This window comes from Saimiri boliviensis, chromosome 9 (genome assembly GCF_048565385.1).
Source record: "Saimiri boliviensis isolate mSaiBol1 chromosome 9, mSaiBol1.pri, whole genome shotgun sequence".
NCBI lineage: Eukaryota > Metazoa > Chordata > Mammalia > Primates > Cebidae > Saimiri > Saimiri boliviensis.
This window is the reverse complement of record NC_133457.1, coordinates 53,226,569-53,244,035: the sequence shown is the minus strand read 5'-3', so window position 1 is coordinate 53,244,035 and position 17,467 is coordinate 53,226,569. Positions and strand designations below refer to the sequence as shown.

General features: G+C 36.7%; 1 protein-coding gene across 5 annotated transcripts in view; it reads right to left on the bottom strand.

The window, feature by feature from the left end:
* STAG1 (STAG1 cohesin complex component) overlaps positions 1-17,467 on the bottom strand; it is a 417,614-nt gene that overhangs the window by 147,032 nt on the left and 253,115 nt on the right. For all 5 annotated transcript variants that reach the window (XM_074405880.1, XM_074405879.1, XM_003930952.4 and 2 more), the window contains one exon: positions 1,629-1,752. In XM_074405880.1, the coding sequence (XP_074261981.1) occupies positions 1,629-1,752 (124 nt within the window). The remainder of the gene's footprint in view (positions 1-1,628; positions 1,753-17,467) is intronic.

Below are 17,467 nucleotides of genomic sequence, written 5' to 3'. Positions count from 1 at the left end.
GATAGTTTCTAATGTAGGATAGCAGTTTGTTAGGATTTTCACTTTTAGTTGAAAGGGGATGTGCATTAACTTGCACAACATTTCTACACTGGAGGGAGCAGGGTGAAAAGTAACTGTAAAGATTGTGAAATTGAGTGGCTACTGTTAAGTGTTGCTGAAAGGCTAAAGAGAAAATGGCAGGGCCAGGCTGTTTCATCACTAGTTCAAACCAAGTGTTGCCTCTTTGAAAACATTTATCTCCTTTAGAGAACTGATGATACTAAAGACCAGGCCTAGCATTAAACCGTAAATGTGACAGAATTTAAGAACTTTGAATCCCAGGCAACTCTCTGATGCCAAAGTAAGAGTTATGATATGAAAAAAGTGAAGTATAAAGGATATCTGTGTGGTTACAGTGAGAATCTTGAACTCCCCATTTCCTCTGAATTTATAGGCCTGAAAATACAGCTCATGTCCCCTTCTTAGAGGATAGTATGTGTCCTCCTTACTCCAACCTTTGCTGAAAGACTTACAAGGAAGCCTCAAATAAGGCAGGTGACTAAAGGAAAATGCTAGTAGCCCTTGTCTTGATATACACAGACCTTCCTCCTGGCCATCAGACTAAGGACAAATCTCAGCACAGACCAAATGGAGAATTTGGCTCCCAGTAGCAATGGAGATGTGAAGATCCCAGATAAGGAAGCTTCTCCTGATCATCACAGTCAATCGGGTTGGGAGCATAATAATTGTAATAGGCAATCATTGAAGGGCAGTCCATACAGATCTATGAAAATGGCTCACTGAATATGGTATCCCAGGAGGTAAGATAGGTGGAAAGCAAACAAAAGTATTATGTAACATATATAACGAAAAGATCAACAACGGATGAGCAAAAAACCGAGAACAGTTGTTCCACTGGAAAGTTACCATAGGAACTTAATAATTAAATTAGGTAGTATCCACAAAAATACTTCAGAAAACCATAAAATAACTTGTAATGAAAATGAGAACTACAGTTGCTTTTATGGTAATTGCTCTATTTTCAGGCTCTAATATACTCTAACGTTGTTTCTATTACAATACCTAAATGCCGCATCTGGCCAAATTCTAATAACTTATCACTCCTACCCATGGTTGTTCTAAGAATTACTTCTTTGGGACTCTATGTGGGATTCCTTTTAAAGTCAGAGACTTTTATAAGAGGTTAAAGGTAGAATTAGATTTTTAGATCAAATGTTCTAAAATCCAACGAATCTCTTTAAGTCTGATAAAGGACTCTACCATGATATGGTCCTAAAAAATGTGAGAAAAAAAGCTTAATTTTTATATATTAATAAAAAAGTCCCTTGATTCTATAAATTAAGAAAAATTATGTAACTAATAATATTTTCTCTGAAAACTTTATATATATCAGGTGGTCAAACTTGGTTCAAGATAATATTGTAACTAAATAATACAGGGTCTTCACCTGTGGGCAAATGCTTCAAGTTTCATCATAGTCATCAAGTAAATAGTTATTCAGCTACATCATCTTAAAATTTCCACATGATTAAAACTCCTGAAAAATCAACTATTGTCATTTTGATTCCTAGCATTTTAGGACTGGGACAAGCATAACTTCTATCAAAGCTTATAACACAGTAACTTACCCTGTCATGAAGAGTCCAGCCAACATATTTTAGATAACTGTCATTTAGGAAGGCATCACTATACATTTTCATCCATACTCCAATTTCTTCAATACAAATGGCTCTAATCTCAGCAATAGCATCACTAGAGAGGAAAAAAAAGACAACTGCCAATCAATCTAACAAAGCTAGAATGCGTTCATACTTTCCATAAGGAATAAATATTTCTAATGCTGTCTGTATATGTTTACACTGTGAAAGGCCTCCAACTTAAGTATCTTCTGTTTTTCATGTTTTCTATAAAATAAACCCTACCAATAGCTTCTGTTTTTCATATGTTTTCTATAAAATAAAGACTACCAATACCAAACTGAAAACAAAAACAAAAACCTCTATAAAACTATTTTGGCCCAATTACTCTATTTTCGCTGGGCTAAGCAATAACATTGGGAGCTTTCTGAGAGCCTCACAACTATTACAGAGCCAAGAAACATGTTACAACTTTCTAAGCAAATCAGAGCAGCAACATCCAAGTACTTGTTTTGTTTTTTTTTTAAACAGAGTTTTGCTCTATCACCCAGGCTGGAATGCAGTGGCATAATTTTGGCTCACTGCAACCTCCACCTCCTGGGTTCAAGCAATTCTCCTGTTTCAGCCTCCCGAGTAGCTGGGATTACAGGTGCATGCCACCACACCCAGCTATTTTTTTTTTTTAATTTTTTGTATTTTTAGTATAGACGGCATTTCACCATGTTAGCCAGGATGGTCTCAATCGCCTGATCTTGTGATCCACCTGCCTTGGCCTCCCAAAGTGCTGGGATCACAGGCGTGAACCACCATGACCAGCTTTTTTTTTTTTTTTTTTTTTAAACGGAGTCTCACTCTGTTGCCCAGGCTGAGGTGCAGTAGCACAATCTTGGCTCACTGCAACCTATACCTCCCAGGTCCAAGCGATTCTCCTACCTCAGCCTCCCAAGTAGCTGGGACTACAGGCACGAGCCACCATGCCTAGCCAATTTTTCTATTTTTAGTAGAGATGGGATTTGCTATATTGGCCAGGGTGGTCTCAAACTCCTGACTCCAAGTGATCTGCCCACCTGGGCCTCCCAAAGTGCTGGGATTACAGGCATGAGCCACTGTGCCAGGCCAAAACTGAATCTTTATAACCTAGCACTCATGTAATAAATTAAAACAAAAAGCCTACTTTTTTTCAAGGCACAGGTTTTTCATCTTTAATCATTTATTTTTTAGGCTGAGACATAGGGAATAATAATCCATTTCTAGTCACAAAGGTAACAATCTTGGTGACAATACTGTGAAGTCATGGCAGAACAACCCCAAAAGTTGGGTTTCTGGCTCACTGCCTAGATGGCTTTCCACCTGACTACAAGTAAAATCCAATATAACCCTCCGGGGATGACTTTCCTACTCTATAATCTATGAATCAGGGCCGGGTGTGGTACTAACGCCTGTAATCCCAGTACTTTGGGAAGCCAAGGTAGGTGGATCACGAGGTCAGGAGTTCGAGACCAGCGTGACCAACATGGTGAAACCCCGTCTATGCTTAAAAATGCAAAAATTAGCCAGACGTGGTACCATGCACCTGTTATCCAAGTTACTTGGGAGGCTGAGGCAGGAGAATCGCTTGAACCCGGGAGGCACAGGTTGGGGTGAGCTGAAATCACGCCATTGCACTCCAGCCTGGGTGACTAAGCGAGACTCTGTCTCGAAAAAAAAAAAAAACCAATCTGTGAATCATAAACAAATACAATGTTAATACTTTTATCATCTTTCATCACCAGGATATTAGGCTTAGCTTTAAGGATATTAAGTATAATATCATAAATCATAATTTTCTTTTGTAGATCAATCTTCAAGGTTTCTGATTTACCATACACAAATGTTAAGATTTTAAGTAATTTTTTATTATACAATTTATACAAGGCATTAATCTATCATTTTAGCTAAAATTCCAATGATAGTTAAGGCACTTTTCTTAGTTTCTCTCTGGTGACAAAATTTCTTGCTCTAGTCTCAGTTCTTTCTAGGTTCTGTGATTGCTTAAGCATAAAAATGGGGGAAACATTCTCTTCCCAAGCCATACTGCCAATTACAACCTTTAGTTTTCCTACATTTTTTGACAGTATCATTTTCTCATAGAGGTTGTATAACATAGTGGCTAAAAGTACAGGCTCTGGAGGAAGACATCCTGAGTTCAAATTTTGGTTCTGCCATTTACTAGCTGTGTGACCTTGGGCAATTCTATCTTTCTTAGGTTTCCTCATCTCTAAAATAGTGGTAATAATACCACCTAGCTTATAGTTACTTTGAGAATGAAATCATTTAATACAAGTAAGACTTGTAAAAGTGAAAGACCTGGCACCCATTAATCCTTCCATTAAATGTTGGTTATTACAATATTTCATTTCAGTTTCATCAATCTAGACATTTATAAACAATACAGGATAAAAAGTAGCTTGGCTGGCTGGGCGTGGTGGCTCAGGCCTGCAATCCCTGCACTTTGGGAGGCCAAGGCGGGTGGACTGCCTGAGGTCAGGAGTCCAAGATCAGCCTGGCCGACATGGTGAAAGCCTGTCTCTACTAAAAATACAAAAATTAGCCAGGCATCGTGGCTGTAATCCCAACTACTCAGAAGGTTGAGGCAGCAGAATTGCCTGAACTCGGGAGACGGACATTGCAGTGAGCCGAGATTGCACCACTGCACTACAGCCTGGGCGACAAGAGCGAGACTTTGTCTCAAAAACAAAAAAGTAGCTCTACTATAAACTGTGAGGTTTTCCTAGACCTTTATAACACTGAACATGCATGGGACAAAAATATTGTTTTTCAGATAAAAAATTTCAGACATAAAACACGTATACAGAACAATATAATGAATAACTGCATATCTACTGCTCAGCTAAGAAGTATAATACAGTTAAAAATTCCCATATATCTCTTACTGATACATCTCCCTCCCCAGGAGTAAATGACTATCCTTGATTCAGTGACTATCATTCCATCTCTGTTTAACGCCATATGTATTTGTTTTACGTAAATATTATCCTGTAAGTATCCTTCTCCAACTTGCTTTATTCACAAATCATATTTTGCAATTTATGCATACTGGTTTATACAGCTCTGATATATTAATTTTAACCAATATCCACTGTTCCTTTCTATGAACATATTATATATTACATATTCTCTCATTAATAAAAATTTAAGTTGCTTCCCAGTTTTTGCTTTTACTAACAATGATTCCATGAATATTCTTGTATGTTTCTCCCTGTACAGATATGAGGGAGTTTCCCTAGAGCAGTATTTTTAAAATAGTGCATCGGGACTGATCAGCACATTATAAAATTGATTCAATGAGTGGCAACAAATACATAAAAGAAATAGGACAGAAAACAACAAAATGTTCCACATGTAGTAGGCAAGTAACTATTCTTTCTTGAAACTACTGTGTACCTAATATAGGACATAGTCAACAACACCTGTGAGACACTGTTTTGATACATACAAGTGAAATTACATGATGAAAAGCAATGTACATTTTCAACTTTATTAGATATTTAAAAATCTCTCAGTGTTTCACATCCTTAACTGACATTTGGTATTATTCTACTACTTAAAAATTGCCATCTTTGAGCTACAGCTTTGTATACTTTGTTTTCTACTAGGACGTCCAAATAAAATAAGTAACAGTAGGAAAAATAAAACTCCCCTAAAAAACCAAAACACAACTATAAAATATAACTATAAAACATCCAAATCATATCATTTTAGCTCTCTCAGTCCTACCAAGTAGTATGTCCATCAAGGATCCACTGCACTTTTCCTCTGCTATACTATCCTTATAAATGTCAATTCTATAAAGACCAGGCTAAGTTTTATTAAACAATTTCATGGAAGCAGGCTGAGGGCAAAATCAATAGGTATAGCATGTTCAATAAAACTTAGTGACTACTAAGTATGGTAATTGGAAATAAACAGAGTGAAATCATCCTTCCATCACTCTTTTTTTTTTTTTCTTTTCTTTTTTGAGACGGAGTTTCGCTCTTGTTACCCAGGTTGGAGTGCAATGGCGCGATCTCGGCTCACCGCAACCTCCACCTCCTGGGTTCAGGTAATTCTCCTGCCTCAGCCTCCTGAGTAGCTGGGATTACAGGCACGTGCTACCATGCCCAGCTAATTTTTTGTATTTTTAGTAGAGACGGGGTTTCACCATGTTGACCAGGATGGTCTCGATCTCTCGGCCTCGTGATCCACCCGCCTCGGCCTCCCAAAGTGCTGGGATTACAGGCTTCAGCCACCGCGCCCGGCCCCATCACTCTTAAGAGTTAGGGTAATTCTTAAGAGTTACCACCGATACTGAGATTATAAATGGCTGTTATCAACAGGCTAGAGAACAGAGTCTTACCTTTATGTCTTCAGCAGGAAAATCTTGTTCAAAACCTTTTTTACACTCATCTCTACATCTACACCTAATTTCTAATAGGGGTCTTTTCTGTTTCACTGACTAGACTACTAAACAGCTTATGTTCTTAGAACACAGGTTCTCTGTACGCATTTCTCCTTAAAAAAAAAAAAAAAAAAGGATACATGTGCAGAACGTGTAGGTTTGTTACATGGCTATACGTGTGTCATGGTGGTTTGCTGCACCTATTATCCTGTCCTCTAAGTTTTGTCCCTTCACCCCAACTCCCAACAGGCACTGGTGTGTGCTATTCCCCTTAGTGTGTCCATATGTTTTCAATGTTTAGCTCCCACTTATTAATGAGAACATGCGGTGTTTGGTTCTGTTCCTGTGTTAGTTTGCTCAGGATAATGGCTTCCAGCTTCATCCATGTCACTGCAAAGGACATGATCTCAGTCCTTTTGATGCCTGCATAGTATTCCATGCAGTGCATGTACCACATTTGCTTTATCCAGTCTATCACTGATGGGCATTTGGGTTCCTTGCACATCACCAATACTTTCATTCCATGTTTTCTAGGAATCCCGGTCCTTGTCTACTTCAGATGCCAGTCCAATCCTTCCCATCTTAACTTTGAAAATGTAAATATCCCTTTGAAGACTTGAAATTTGACCATGTGTGACCAGAAAGCCTATTCTGTAGCTATAAAAATTCCCTAAGTGGTTTGTTTCCTTTTTGGGTTTTAGTGCTCCAATCCACTTTGACTGCTGACACCACTCTGCTAGATCATAATACATAATATATACATATGAATAATCACAGACTAGACAGTAAAATTACAATTCTTGTGGTAATTCTGAAGGCTGTCCACTCTTTGTTTCTGTGATGGAGATTCACTGCCCTTTTACTGAGTGTGGGCATACTAAGTAAAGTGTCTCTGATTGATATAATGTACTAGAAATGAGGAATTTTGACTCCTGATGCTAGGTCACTGTTTTTATTCTCTCTGTGATCACTCTCTCGGGCGGAAGCCACCAGCTATGTCTTGATGATACTCAAGGTGCTCTAGTAAAGCTCCATGTGATGAGTAACTAGAGCTTTCTACTATTAGCCACGTAAGTAAAGCCATTGTGGAAGTAGAATCCACAACCCCAGTCAAGTCCTCAGATGACTCAGAGGAAGCTTTGACTGTAATCTTATGAGAGATCTAAGCTAGAATCAGCTAGCTGAGCCACTCCCAAATTCCCTACCCATAGAAATAATGAGGTAATTTTTTTTTTTTTTTTTTTTGAGACAGAGTTTTACTCTGTCGCTCAGGCTGGAGTGCAGTGGTGCGATCTTGGCTCACTGCAACCTCTGCCTCCTGGGTTCAAGCGATTCTCCTGCCTCAGCCTCCCCAGCAGCTGAGACTATAGGCATACACCACTGCACCCAGCTAATTTTTGTATTTTTAGTAGAGACAGGATTTTGCTATGTTAGCCAGACTGGTCTCCAACTCCTGATCTCAGGTGATGCACCCCCCTTAGCTCCCAAAGTGCTATGATTACAGGCATGAGCCACTACATCCAGCCTGAGATAAATGTTTGACACCACCAAGTTTGGGAGTAATATATTACATTGCAAAAGGTAATTAAAATGATTAGTGTTCATTATTATTAAAGACCCTTATAAATATAATCATAACTAATCATCTTATAGAATTAATTCTTTAGTTCAAATAGCTCAAGTGTATCAGCACCTACATGTTTGTAGTTACCCCTATGCCTATAATACCCTCAATTGTATTCTGATTACCTACACTGATTATTCTTTCAAGATCTAGTAAAGTCTTCAGCTCTTCTATGATTCCTATTATTACTAGGTATTTGCTTTCTTGCTTTCTAGGAACTAATAGTATATTCAAGGAGATGCAGTATAAAGTGCAGTATGATTCTAAATATCCAGATTTAATTACAACATATCTTTTAAGATAAAGATACTTCCTCATACGTAAGAGTCCTTTAATTTTTATGTTTTCATATTAAATTTATTTTTAAACAACTAATCTCTATTTCCAACGGCCTCACCCCATTTAAGAAAGATTTCTAGCTGAGTCATTTGAGAGCATCCGAAGCAAAGATTAATGCAGGAGGGCAAAAGTTTGTAAGACAAGAGGAAAGGAATAAAGACAATCATAGGACAGACTAATTTTTACAACATTCTAGCTTCAGGCCTTGAAATGAAAAACTAAACATGAACGCTTTATTCAGAAACTCTAAGAAAGAAAAAAAAAACTAGAAAATAATAATTCAGGTGCAATTCTATTAATCCTTTGTTGTAACTCTATTTTACAGCATCAAAGAATGATCATGTTTGTTTCTAAGAAAAACTTATCTAATTACTAATCTTTACAATGTGTCCTTTTGGGGGGAACATAACCCTTTAATTTGGTATCTGGACTTAAGTTTTCATTGGATAACTTTCTCAGCAGATGGAAATTTAATTATTTTCTGCTTACAACAAAATGAAACTGAACTCCAAGGAATTTTAATTAAATGTTTCTTGTACTACCCTTATGGAAGCTTTTGCAGTACGGATACAGACTAAATTAAAATGAGTATAACACAAATTTCAAAAACAATGCTTAGCTAGTATGGATGTTTTGACACTAACAATTATTGTTCATATACAAGGAATCTCATGAGAGCTCCAGAGGGAGAAATAATTATGAATGGCCAAAAAGGCACACTATCTAAATTGCAGCACTCAGTGAATTCAGGTCTCAACCAATTTTGTCACTAAGATTAAGCTGGGAGGAAAAAAAAAAATCACATTTTCCAAAATAGACCAATTGTACAGAATTTTTTGGTATAAAATAGCCTAGGAAGAAAGAAATAGCGGAAAGAATTACAGAAAAGTCATACTGTATCCTTTATTAGACTAAGAAAAAGAACTTGAGAATAGAGACCATAACTTACAATAAGATAATTAAAATAAATACTATGTTAGTGAGTGCTGAATGTTAGTAAAGGACATTACAGGGAACACTGAAGTACGTAAAATGATGGAGAAAAGAGGACGTGGTAAAGGCAGGCTTTTGAAAGCTCGTAATGTAAGTGTAAACTTGAAGAGCTGAAACTCTCTTGTTTACAAATTAAATACAAATATTTTATTTATTATTTCAGGCTGACTAGAGTTATTTAATTTTAATTTAATTTTTTGAGACACAGTCCTGCTCTGTCACTCCAGGCTAAAGTACAGTGGCACGTTCTTGGATTACTGCAACCTCTGCCTCCCAGGTTCAATCAATTATCCTGCCTCAGTGTCCTGAGTAACTGGAATTATAGGCACAAACTATCACATCCCCCCTTTTTTTGTATTATTAGTAGAGATGAGGTTTCACTATGTTGGCCAAGCTGGTGTAGAACACTAGTGATCCTCCCCAAGTGCTGGGATTACAGGTGTGAGCCACTGTACCTGGCTGCTAGAGTTATTTTAGATGTACTGAAAATGCAACAAGTTTATAAAACTATTTTTCATCCCATTTTTGTTTTTAATTATTCATTAGTAAAAATAGTGGCAAGATACACAGAAATGCATTGTATTGCTAAGAGTCTCATACAGAGAAGGTGATATGGCTATCGGTTACCCTGCATTACTCCTTAATGTTTTATCATTTACAGAATTTTAGGCTTTAATAAGATTAAAAATCAGATGTCAAAGATACATTAGCTTTCAAAGAAAAATACCCTCAAATTAATATTTACATTTAAACCATCAACCTGACCCCCATGGTAATGGCATAATAGTTTGTTCAGAATAAATTGTATTATGGTACTGCCTAAGAATAGCTCTGAAAACAGGATTCTGAAAGGTTTCATTGTACTATAAATTAATGAAAAGACTCAGTCTTTTCAAAATTAAAAGACATCTGTTTTTCATCTTCTCAAAAATACTTACACCTGTACTCTAAGTTTGTCCTTATGGTCTAATGACTTTGTTATTCTTTTACCATTACTGAAATATAACAGGCTTTTTTGTTGCTTTTATGACTTCCTCTTCATCTTTGATATTTCATTTTCACTATGGTATGTCAAGATGTAGAATATATTTCTTAACCTACTTAGCACTCATTAAGGTTTTTTAATCTGAAGTCTGTTTTTTTTTTAAAAACCAATTTTATAAAGTTGTACTCACTAGTACTACTTCTCTCTAATACATTTCTTTCCATGTATCTATTTTTTTTTTTGACATGGGGACTTGCTCTGTCGTTCAGTGCAGTGCTCAATATTAGTTCACTGCACCCTGGAACTCCTGGGCTCAAGTAGTCTTCCTATCTCATCCTCCTGTGTAGCTGGGACTACAGGTGTGCACTACCATGATCAAGACTTCTTTTTCTGAAACTTATTTTTAAAGGACCAATGAAGTGTCTGACAATATCCTTCCCAAATCAGAAAGGTCTGTCTGTATCTTTTTATCCCTTTATTAATGTGATCTGGGTAAATTTCTAAGTATTATATTCCAATTTACTAATTGTCTCCTCAATATTGTAAAGTATATCCTGTTCTTTAAATATATATTTGTAAGTATATTTTTCACATTCACTATTTTGTGTTTTTATATCCCCTTGTTCTTACTATCTGCCACTTATTTGCTGAAGAAACTGATCATTTGGTCTGAGATAGTTTCCCAAATTATAGACTTAAGCAATACCACAAGGATTCAGTTCAGAAAACACATTCTTCGGGTCTCCATAATTCCTGTAAATGATTAGTTAAGACTAGCAGCATACAGATTAAAATCCAACTTGTTGGCTGGGGGTGGTGGCTCACACTTGTAATCCCAGCACACTGGGAGGCAGAGGCAGGAGGATCATCTGAGGTCAGGAGTTCGAGACCAGCCTGGCCAAAGTAGGGAAACCCCGTCTCTATTAAAAATGCAAAATTAGCTAGGTGTCGTGGTACGCATTTTAATCCCAGCTATTCGGGAGGCTAAAGCAGGAGAATCAGCTGAACCTGGGAGGCAGAGGCTGCACTGAGCTGAGATCATGCCACTGCACTCCAGTCTGGGTGACAGAGCAGGAGTCTGTCTTAAAAAATAAAAATAATAAAAAAAACACAAATTGTTTGAAGTGGGTAGTTATAAGTGGGACATAAAGTGTTAAAGTGCCATCTCTGCATAGTACCTTCTACTTCCAGTACATTAAATAATATCTCCTATTAATCAACAATGCAGACTGAGTGATACTTACAAAAATTAATGATTAGTATCCATTGCATGCTGACCACTTTTGTCAAATAGGTCACATTCTCAACTACACATGTATTCTAGTTTTGAAAAGTTGAGTTAGGTTGTGACAGATCCAATACTAGTTTATGCAAGGTCTGATGAAATAAAATGCAAATCAATATGGTAACTGTAAGAAATTAAGTAACTGTTGTTTCTACAAGGATAACAGGTTGTAAGCTTTGGCAAGACTCAATAAAGGTGAGTCATTAAAATAAGTACTGGTGTTAGAGACTGACAGAAAATCATAAAAATATGGATTCTGAATTCAAGACTGCATGGCAGAGCCAAGAAGGGACAGAATTTATGCTCTCACTTTAAAAAAGTAAACAAAAACAAAAACCAAATCTCACTTTAAAAGAGTAAACAAAAACAAAAACCAAATTGTACAAAATATATTTAAAAAAAGATTTTTAAATGTTACATTATCAGCCAGAGTAGAACAGTCATCTCTGAGGGAGATAACACAAGGTGAGCCTTAAGACTACCCCTAAATATATACATGCCATTTAACAGTTTCAGCAGAGGAAAATTTACCTTATAAGACACACAAAATAAAATCCTTCAAACTGAAAGGAAATGACACAATACAATAACTCAATTCCATAGAAAAAAATGAACAATGTAAAAAAATGTTAAAAAGAAAGTAAATTATAAGATAGTAAGTGTATTTATTTCTCTTAATTTTGTTAAGAGATGACTGAACACTCTGAAAATAATGCTGTACAGGTGGGTTAGTAACTAATGTTGACAAAATATGTATGACAATAATAGCACAAAGGAAAGACAAGAAAATGATGCTAAGCTAGAGCACTGCTTTGTTGAAAATTTAGAGGTTAAAAGCAGAGTTAAGAAAGGGGAAAAAATATAAAATGAATGATCTTAGTTTTCAACTTAAGAAACCAATTAGGCCAGGCATGACAGCTCATGCCTAATCACAGCATTTTGCAAGGCTGAGGCTGGTAGATGGCTTGACCAAAAAAATTTCAGACCAGCCTAGGCAACAAGGTGAAACCTTGTCTATACTAAAAATATAGTAAATTAACCAGATATGGTGGTGTGCACCCATAGCCCCAGCTACTCAGGAGGCTGAGGTGGGAAGGTCACCTGAGCCCAAGACGTTGAGGCTGAAGTGAGCCATTATTGTGCCACTGCATTCATGCCTGAGCAACAGAGTAAAATCCCGTTTCAAAAAAACCAAACCAAATCTAAACAAAAAAATTAGCAAAGGGTGGCTCACACCTGTAATCCCATCACTTTGGGAAGCTGAGGCAGGTGGATCACTTGAGTCCAGGAATTCAAGACCAGCCCTGACAGCATGGCTAAGTCCTAACTCTACAAAAATAACAAAAATTTGCTGGGCATAGTGATGTGTGCTTGTAGTCCCAACTACTCAGCAGTCTGAGGAGGGAGCACTGCTTGAACCCAGGAGGTTGAGGCTGCAGTGAGCAATGATCATGCCACTGCACTCCAGCTTGGGTAACAGAGTGAGACCCTGTCTCAACAACAACAAAAAAAGGAAATTAAAACCAAAGCAACCTACAAGTACATTATTATTTGAAACGATCAACAAAACTGAAACTTTTAGTGAGACTAAGACAAAAGAGAAGACAAAAATCACACAATCAAGAATAAATAAGGGGGCTGCCAACCTTAAAACTAAAAAATGAATCCAAAATACCATGAACAACATTATGCCATTAATTTACAATTTGCATGAAACAGACACATTGCCTGAGAAATACAAATGGCCAAATCTGAGTCAATGAAAAAATTAAAAATTTGGCTGGGTGCAAGATGCAGTGGCTCACACCTATAATCCTAGTAGTTTGAGAGGGCTAGGCAGAGGGACTGCTTGAGGTCAAGAGTTGTAACCATCCTGGGCAACACAGGGAGGGGCCCTACTTTCCACAAAAAAAAACAAACACAAAAAATTAGCAGGGTATGGTGGAGCTTGCCTGTTGTCCTAGCTACTTGGGAGGTGAGGCAGAAGGAATGCTTGAGCCCAGGAGGGTGAGGCTCTAGGGAGTTGTGACTGTGCCACTGCACTCCAACCTGGGTGACAGAGACCCTATCTCAAGAAAATAAATAAAACACAAATTCAAAACAAAATTTAAAAAATTCAGGATAGATATATGAAGTACATTGAATTAGCAATGAAAAATATTTACATAAAGAAAAGCTGGGATCAAAGGGCTTCTCTGGTGAATTCTACAAAACATAGAAATATTACCAATCTTTCATAAATTCTTTCATTTTATGAAAGCAGGAAGAAACAGTTCCAAGTATATTGTACAAGGCTAGTACTGACATTTCTTAGTATTTATGAAAGTAAATGTACAAATCCTTAACAAAATCCTAGCAAACTGAATCCAATAGCATATAAAAAGGATTATATACCATGACCACATGGAATTTATCCCAGAATGCAAGGTTGGTATAATATCTGAAAATCAATGAACACAATACACTATATTAATAGAATAAAAGAAAAAACCTGCATGACCACCTCAATCAAAACAGAAAAAATAAAGAAATCTATCAATCCATCATAATAAAAACACTCAACAAATCAGGCTAGAAGTAAATTTCCTCATCCTACTAAAGGATATCTATACAAAACTTACAGTTAATGACATCGTGACTAATTTCAAAGTTATATGACTGTTTCCCCATAAGACAATGAATAAATTATTACAATCCCTATAACAATTTCAGAAGCTTTTGTTCAAAATTTGACAAGCTGACCTTAAGATTTACATAGAAATGCAAAGAATTTATACTAGTCGAATAATTTTTGAAAAGAACAATAAAGTAGAACAACTTATACTACCTAATTTTAAAAACTCCTCTAAAGCGTACTCAATGCAGGTGGTATCAGTGTAAGGATAGACAGAAAATCCAAAAATAAAATATTGTGTTTATGGTCAATTCATTTTCAAGAAAAATAGCACAGTAATTCAATTGGAAAAAGATACTTCGTCATTAAATGGTGCTTGGAAAACTGAATATTTGTATGCAAAAAGCAGACTTCTGCACTTATATCACATCATGAACAAAAATTGAATTAAAAATGATTCATTTGCCTTAATAGAAGATAAAAAATGATTAAACTTCTAAAATAAAAAACACAGAAGAAACCATAGGGTTAGCCAATGTTCACAGATACCAACCCAAAGCATGACCACATGAGAAAAACTCATAAATTACGCCATACAAACATTTGCTCTGTATAAGTTGGTATTAAGAAAATAAAGCTATACATCTGATAATGAACTGATATCAAAGAATACTGGTTGGGTGCGGTGGCTTGACTGGTCATGGTGGATCACTCCGTAATCCCAACACTTTGGGAGGCCAGGGTGGGTGGATCACTTGAGGTCAGGAGTTCAACAACAGCCTGACCAACATGTTGAAACCCTGCCTCTATCAAAAATACAAAATTAGCCAAGCGTGGTGGTGCATGCCTGTAATCCCAGCTACCTGGGAGGCTGAGCAGGAGAACGGCTTGAATCCGGGAGGCAGAGGTTGTGGTGAGCTGAGATCGTGTCACTGCACTCCAGCCTGGGCAACAAGAGAAAAACTCCATCTGCCCAAAAAAAATCAAATACAGAAAGTACTCCTATTAAAACCCTTCTTAATAACTGTTGGAAAAAAACAGGGAGAAAATCAATAAGGAAAAAGAAGACTTGAACAACACTATTAAACAATTTGACCTAATTTCATGTAAGACACTAGACAACAAAAGCAGAATAATGCATTATTTTCTTGAGAAAATGAAACATTTAAGAGTTTATTGTGGGTCTCATAAAAATTTCAATCAATTTAGAAGCATTCAAATCATACAAACTATGTTCTTTGACTACAAAAAAATTAAGTTAGAAATCAATAGCAGAAAAATATCTAGAAAATCCTCAAATATTTGCACACTAGATGCCATGCTTCAAAGTAATCCATGGGTGAAAGAAAAAAAATAAAAAATAAATTAGACAGTATTTTGAACTAAATAAAAATGCAATTACAACATATCCAAATTTAGGAGACATAGCTAAAGCAGTGCTAAAAAAAATTTATAAAAATAAATTTATTAGAAAAAAACAGTGTTGGTGAAAGGGAGGAAGGCAGCAAATCACATTGCCATGTGCATACCTATGCAACTATCTTGCATGTTCTTCACATGTACCCCAAAACATAAAATGCAATAAAAAAGAAAAGGAAAAGAAAAAAAAAGTGTCAAATCAATGAGCTCGAATTCTACCTTGAGAAACTACAAATAGCTGAAGAAGTAAAACCCAAAGCAAGCAGATGAAAGGAAATAAAGGACAGAAATCAATGAAATAAAAAACAGAAATTATAGAAAAACTCAATATAAAATAAAATAAAATAAAATACCTCCACGTTGAACAATGAAAACAGCAAGGGGGGGAAGGAAGCAGGGGGAAAAAGAGAGGGGGAGAGAGAGATGTTAAATTATCAATATCATGACCAACTTTATGCTGACAGTTTTTGAACATAATTCAACAACCTAGATGAATGTACCAATTTTTTATGAGACATAAACTACCAAAATTTACTCAAGAACCACAAATAACCTCAAAACCCTATATCTTCTGGAGAAATTTAATTTGTAGTTAAAAACCTCCCAGCAAAGAAAATTCTAGGCTCTAACTGGTGAACTGATATCTGAAGAATAACACCAATTCGATTAAACTCATCCAGAAAATTAGAGAGAGAATACATGGCAACTCAGTCTACAAGGCCAGCATTACCCTGGTAACAAAGTCAGTCAGCGATATTCATTAAAATAAAAGAGATATTTATCCCTCTTGAATACAGATGCAGAAATTCTTAGATGTCATGCCACTGCACTCCAGCCTGGACTGTCTCAAAAAAAAAAAAAAGACTGCAAGGCAGTTATATGGAAAATCTTGTTCTTTTTAAAAAGAATATAGCAATAACACGTTATACATACAGTATATGTAAGAAATTTATAAAACTCCAATCAGGCCATTGGCAGTGGCTCACACCTATAATCTCAGCACTTTTGGAGGCAGAGGCGGGTGAATCACCTGAGGTCAGGAGTTCGAGACCAGTTTGGCCAACAAGGTGAAACCCAGTCTCTACTAAAAATACAAAAATTAGCTGGGTGTGGTTGCAGGTGCCTGTAGTCCCACCTACTCGGAGGATGAGAGAGAAGAATGGCTTGAACCTCGGAGGCGAAAGCTGCAGTAAGCCAAGATCATGCCACTGCACTCCAGCCTGAGCAACAAGAGTCAAACTCCGTCTCCAAAAAGAAAACAAAACAAAAACCAAACCAAAACAAAAAAACTCTCCAATCACCATCTCTACTCAACATAAAAACCCTGGACCTATTTCAAAAGAACATTTTATTCTTTTAGTTAAAATATTTAAGTCCCATTAAAATAAATTATCGGAGATACATACACAAACACACATACACGCCCCTTTGTATACACGGGGACTGGTTCTAGGACTGCTCATATATAGTAAAATCCATGCATACTACTGTACAAGTTGGCTCTGAGTAATCTGAATATTCAAGAAGTTAGCCCTCCACGTACACAGGTTTCATAGCCCACAAATACCGTATTTTCAATCCATGTTTAGTTGGGAAAAAAAAGGTTTATAGGGGATTATTGCAGTTCCAACTCACAGTGTTCAAAAGTCAGCTCTGTGTGTGTATGTGTGTATTTCTTTGTTTAATTTTAGACAGGGTCTTTTTCTATCACCCAGGCTGGAGTGCACGGGTACAATCAAGGCTCACTGCAGCCTCAACCACCTGGGTTCAAGTAATCCTCCCCCCGCAGCCTCCTGGGTAGCTGGGACTACAGGTACACGCTACGACACCTGGCTGATTTTTAAATTTTCTGTAGAGATGCAATCTCACAATCTTGGCCTTACGTGATCCTGCCACCTGAGCCTCTCAAAGTGTTAGGATTACAGGCATAAGCCACCACATCCCACCACTCTACGTTAATTAGCCAAATATACTCTTAAATGTGTCTGAAAACAGTGCTGCTACTTATTATCTCTGTTTATTTATACACATCACATCTAATCAACAGAAGGTGGCAAGTATTTGTATATGATTCATTCATTCTATGTAGAATACGCTCTTTTACAAGTAGTATTTTTAAGGTTCTTGGGCTTC